General features: G+C 46.2%; 1 protein-coding gene across 1 annotated transcript; it reads right to left on the bottom strand.

Annotated features, from left to right (window-relative positions):
- Window positions 1-4182: 4182 nt before the first annotated feature.
- On the bottom strand, window positions 4183-5127 carry LOC143683038 (olfactory receptor 13A1-like). Its single transcript, XM_077159361.1, has one exon. The coding sequence runs from the start codon at window positions 5125-5127 to the stop codon at window positions 4183-4185; it is 945 nt and encodes a 314-aa protein (XP_077015476.1).
- Window positions 5128-5691: the final 564 nt, after the last annotated feature.

Genomic DNA, 5691 nt, shown 5'->3' with positions numbered 1-5691 from the left:
TCTGCAAGATGAGGTCATGGGGGCCCTCCAGGAAAGGGGGTGGCTGTTTGGTCCTGGTAAGGCAGAAATGTGACTCTGATGTGAGTCCATTTCACATCTTACCAATATCTCCACCCTGTCCATAACCTCACTGAGAGTATGAGCCTTGCTGATAAGGATAAGGATGATCAAAGCTGCCTGGTAATTTTCTGTGTAAGAAAAATTTCCATGACTTGGTGTCAAAGGGGCATCCCACAGTGCTGGAGACAAACTCTGGATCTTTTTTTGTCTGAATGGTCAAAGAAATATCTTGCTCGTTGCATCATCTCTGCCTTCAGAAGTAAAAATTGAGCCTCAATCGTTGCTCATGGGCATGTACCTTAGTAGTATTACCCACTATGGACAGGTGTGTCTCTCTTTTTCTTATGTCAGCAGGGGAGGGACCCAGACTCTTTAGTAATTGGAGTCCTTGGCAATGCTTTTGTCACATCTCTTGGGGGGTAACTAAGAATTTGGACTCCTGTTGTATACCTTTAGCAGAAAGTTTGCCACCATTTCTCCCTCCTGCTGAACATAAGTTTTAAGAATGGTTTGAATTTCTAGTCTGATAAAATTTATGTTTTTCATTTCAGTATCCTGCACATTCGAGGCTAATTTGACCTTGTAGGTCATTACTGGAAAATTTCCATCCTTATTCTGATGCCTCTCTCTGCAGGGTATATCAATCAACCTCAGAGCAGTTAGGGTCTGCTGCTATCAACAGCACTGTGGCTAGATTATTGGGTAAGGCTCCAAGGTCACATGCTTGTAAGATGAACACTTTGGCAGATGATATGATGCAGCACTCAACAATGTCCGGGAATGTTGCATGAGGGTCTTACATTTCTTCAGTAAGGCAGAAACCTCATCAGGGATCTCAGGTGGAGCTGAAACAGTATACTCAGGTCCTATGCATTTGTACACGAGGTCCTTGGTCACCACAAGCGAAGAACTGAACCATCTATAACCCAGGGTATTCAGGGGCAGAAGGGCAACACAGCAATGAAAACAGCTCATAAGTATTGCAGACTCCTGTATCCTTTTAGCCAGTGAGCTGTCATGTTACTCATGTCAGAAGTTGCCCTACTGTATTTGCTCTGGCAAAGGAAATAATCCCTAAACTTGGAGACAGTACACTACCCTTGGACAAGTTCCAGCAGATATGGCTCAAACAGGATGAACAGTGGAGGCTCCCATCTCAATACACTGTCGAACTCAGCCCTCCCGGTAAGTTGGCAGAACAGTTAACAGCTGGCCACTGAGTCCTTTTCTCTGGGTCTCCTAAGGCACATAGACCTGGGAATGGCTCTCTTGTATTTTATGTGTGAGTCTTTATCTTTGCAGGAGGGTAGGTAATCAGTTTATACCAAATTTTCACTGGTTTCCCATAGTTCTACCCTTCTTTTGGGAGGAGCAATAGGGTTCTTTGTCCTCACTCTTGCTCTAAGAAAGTAGGTCATTGACTTAAATAACCTCCAAGGAGCCAGTCTGGGCCTTTCTGCTAGTCCCTGGGCCTTCAGTGGATGCACATTTTTGTGTGGGTTACTTAGGCAATGCATGGCAGACACAAAAGGTAGCTTGGCAAAGCAGTGCAAATGAATGCCAGCAAGCAGTGGAGACTTTCCAAATGGTGCTAGTCACTTGAGACCTAGCATAAGCCAAGAATTGTCTAAAGACATTCCTATTGGCCACTATTCATCAGCATCAAATTACTCTGCTTGCTTCATGAGTTGGTATGATTCCTATGTAGAAATTCTTGGGGTGATGAGAGGCAAACATAGACAGCCAGACAGCTGAGAATGCATGAAAGGACAACTTCACAGATCAAATGGTGTTGAAAGAGTGAGGGGAGAAGAAAGGAAAAAGCGGTGCCTTGGCTTTACCTAATCTAGACTCACACAAGGGTTAATGGAAGTGGGAAAGAACTTGGACCCAGGCTCTCACTTTTATTGCAGCTGAGAGGGGATGAGCGGAGTTTTCCTAATGTTGCAGGGGATTTGCAGCTTTAAACAAAATGTGGAAAGAAGCAGCTAGGATCATTTGAGGAATGTGAAGGCAACAGCTCTTATCACCCAGATCTTCTGAAGGTACATGGCTTGCTAGTTGTGGTCATGCCCAGGCCAGGGGTAACTGGGTTGTTCCCTTAAAAGAGGAAATTATGATTAGGGCAGATACAATGACAAAGTACCTAATATAATTTATTTTACTCCATTGCATGGTCCTGTGCAGAAGAGAGGTTGCCCTGGTGAATGTAGTTCATGCACTGGTTGTCCAGGGGGTGGTCCCCATTCCGTGTTGTTGGAAGAGCCCTCACACAGTGGAGAGAGAAGGAGATTTGGCAGAATCTGGAATGGGATGGGTATCCCTTGGCCTACTGAGGTCTCCATATATGAAAGAGAGGAAGGACAGGGATCACTCCTTATTCTACCATTGAAAAATGGGAGAAAGAGACAGTGACTGTATCCATTAAATACCATTGTAAGGGATGATTAATGTTAATGCATCATCAACATATTTTCGACTCTATCCAGATGAGCAAGAAGCAGAACTTTGTTCATTTTCTCTATCACTGAACCTCATTTCTATAGTGGATCCCATTTCCCCTTAATATCAGAGCCCTGTCTCAGGTTGATCTTATTGAGGTCCACTCTCCCTCCCATGCCAGGGTTTTCTGCAGCATCATGATAAGGAGTAGCAAGGGAGGGCCCTGTGTCCCAGCTGGTGTCTGCAAGTGAGGAAACCTGCTGGGAGTCATTTTCTTCCAGAGGGTACCTGCTCAGCATCAACTTCCCCTTTGTTCTTGATGAGTGGTTCAGCCTTATATCCACAGGTAAACTCCCAAACTCAGCTGTTAAGTCTCTAAGAGAAATCTCTGCAACTCTGTTGTTTTTAGTTTCCTCCATGGAAGATAGCAAGTTTTTCCATGACTAAGTCTCAACCATTGGAAAGCCTGATGGTGTCCTTGGCATGGCCACACCCATAACCTCTTACACTCTGCTACCCCTGCTCGGTGTTGGGGGAAGGATCCATGGGGCTGCTCCCTTCTTGGGGCCATGGATTTTCGTGGGGCCCAGGTCTCCCAGGGCAGAACTACATCAGCAGGCATAGGCTTTCCAAGAATGTTTCACACCCTCTCCGAACATGCTCCCTGTTTACTCTGCCCTTCCCCAGGTCTTCTCAGGGATAGGGGGAAAGTATCCCATATCACCACTGCTCCTGCCTTGGCATCAGTCTCATGCTCTGATTCTTGGGGACTTGTCTTTCTTCTAACAAAACTTTCACCCAAATATGTTTTTGATGGTATGTGATTTTGAATTTTATTTTAAACTGAAAGCTGAGTGCTGATGCTTTTATTTTTCGGTGTTTTGTAACAACTGATCACAGGCATCCTTGCTCCTATCTGAATCAGAAAAGTGTAATAATAAAAGTAACTCTGAAAAAAAATCTCAAAAGGCAATTTTATTTGATTGAATACATTTATGCAGATGCAAGGAAACAGGAAACCATTTTTATTTCTAGCAAAGAGGAAAACACATTTGAAACTCATTCATTTAGCAATGTTTTCCCCAGATGAAGAGGAGCTGGATCATGGAATGCAGAGAGGTATAGAGACAAGGAGGCCTGTGTATGAGGACATAAGGGATAGGTAAGGAGGGTCTTGGGAGATCCCTGGGGGTGGGGTAGGGTGGGATGAATGTGGTAAAATAAAGTGCTCTGAGTAGCATCCTTTTGATTTGTATCCTTGTGTGCTTAGAGTAATGATTTTTCTCTAATGATATACTGGATGTACTTCCTGCCCCTTTGAACAAGAAGGCAGAGACTAAACAATACAACAGCTACATATTGCAAAAATTAAATTACGCTAGTTTCTTCAAGAAGACTGAGGCATGTTTTCTCAGTGTGCAGGAAGAGTGCCTCTCAGGAGCTAAGTCTTCTTCTGTAGAGCCAATATGTATTATGTGTCACATCATGAGATACCATAATAGGGCCAGTGCCCCACATCCATGCAATTCCAGCAAACCAAGAGACCCAGCAAAGCCATACCACCTTGGCCAGCAACAGTGAGGAGGAGGATTTTTCTAAAATTGTGATAGCTAGGTCTTACTCTTATAAGCGTAGTCTTCATAAAATGCAAACGGGGCAGCACAAGATAGAAGAATGCATTTAAGGTCTACAGATGGGCAGGAGTTTCCCTAGGGCTGTCTTGAACTCCTTGTTCCTCAGTGTGTAGATGAGTGGGTTTAGGGTGGGGCTCATAGCTGTGTACAGCACTCCAGTCAGTTTGCTTCTCTCAGGGCTGTAGCTGGCAACAGGGCTTATGTAGGCACAGAACACAGCTGAGTAGTAGACAGAGACCACGATGAGGTGAGAGGAGCAGGTGGAGAAGGCCCTCCTCTTCCCCTCGGCTGAGCGGATGCGTAGGATGCTGGCAATGATGTAGCCATAGGACACGAGGGTGAGCAGGAAGTTGATGCCTCCATAGAAAGCATCAGACAAGACAGTCATGATGCTGCTCAAATGGGTGGAACTGCAGGAGAGCAGCAACAGTGGGGGAATCTCACAGAAAAAGTGAGTGATTACATTGGGGCCACAGAAGGACAGCTGTGCTAACAGAGCAGTGTTGATGGAGGAGTTCAGGGCACAGATGACCCAGACTGACATGGCCAGCACCAGACAGAGCTGGAGGCTCATCAGGCTCCCATAATGCAGCGGCTGGCAAATGGCCACGTAACGGTCAAAGGCCATGACTGTGAGCAGCAGTAGCTCAGAAGATCCAGACCAGACAAGGAAGAAGAGCTGGGCCATGCAACCCTCAAAGGAGATGGTGTTTTCCCCCCAGGCCAGGCCTACCAGCACCTTGGGCAGCACAGTGGAAGTGCACATGATGTCCATCATGGCCAGGTTGACCAAGAAAAAGTACATGGGGCTGTGGAGACCAGAGCTGCAGGTGACAACAGTGATGATCAGAGTGTTTCCCACAAGGGCCATGGTATAGAGGACAAAGAAGCAGCCGAGCAGTGGCAGCCGCAGTTGTGGGTGCTCTGAGAAGCCCTGCAGCATGAACGTTGTCACTAGTGTCTGGTTGGTCTTCCCCAGTTGTCCAGGCATGACTCCAGGGCACCCCACTCCATGTGGTCATCAGTGCTGGTCCCTCCCTCTGGAAATTCTGCAGAGGTGACATAAGTACTTCAGGCTCATGTTTCCTTGTGTGGCTATTTTAGGACCTACCTGCTGTCAGAAATGGAGGGAGTCAGCTCCTTTAATTGATGAAGATCCATTTGTTTCCTCAACCATCAATCACCTCAATGATTTTTTGAAAACCATCATCGCCTTTTCTTTTAATTTCCCCTTGAAAATCTTGGCATCTAGATTTGTATTCTGGGGGCACCTGCCCTGACCCTGACCTTCCTCTATGGTGAGGCCAAGAAGAACATTCCTTTTGGAGGGCTCTGTCGTCCTTCTCTCTCTCTCTCTGTCCTGTCCATGCCATCTGCAGTCATAGTCATGGAGATACCACATCCACCTCCTGCTGCCATGGTGAGACCTCCCTTCAGTGGGTCACCTCTGAGTCTCTATTCAGCATCTGACATTACCTGTGCATTTCAGACCCCTTCCTCAGTAGCTGCCCTTTTCATCTGATTTGGGGTGGGGATCTTCTTGCCTCTCCTTCTA

The sequence above is a fragment of the Tamandua tetradactyla genome, chromosome 5 (genome assembly GCF_023851605.1).
Source record: "Tamandua tetradactyla isolate mTamTet1 chromosome 5, mTamTet1.pri, whole genome shotgun sequence".
NCBI lineage: Eukaryota > Metazoa > Chordata > Mammalia > Pilosa > Myrmecophagidae > Tamandua > Tamandua tetradactyla.
The sequence above is the reverse complement of the archived record's forward strand: the minus strand, read 5'-3'. Positions and strand labels throughout refer to the sequence as shown.

Bases quoted from the DNA above. Each gene is read 5' to 3' on its own strand.
- LOC143683038 (XM_077159361.1), bottom strand. From the start codon at position 5,127: ATGCCTGGACAACTGGGGAAGACCAACCAGACACTAGTGACAACGTTC.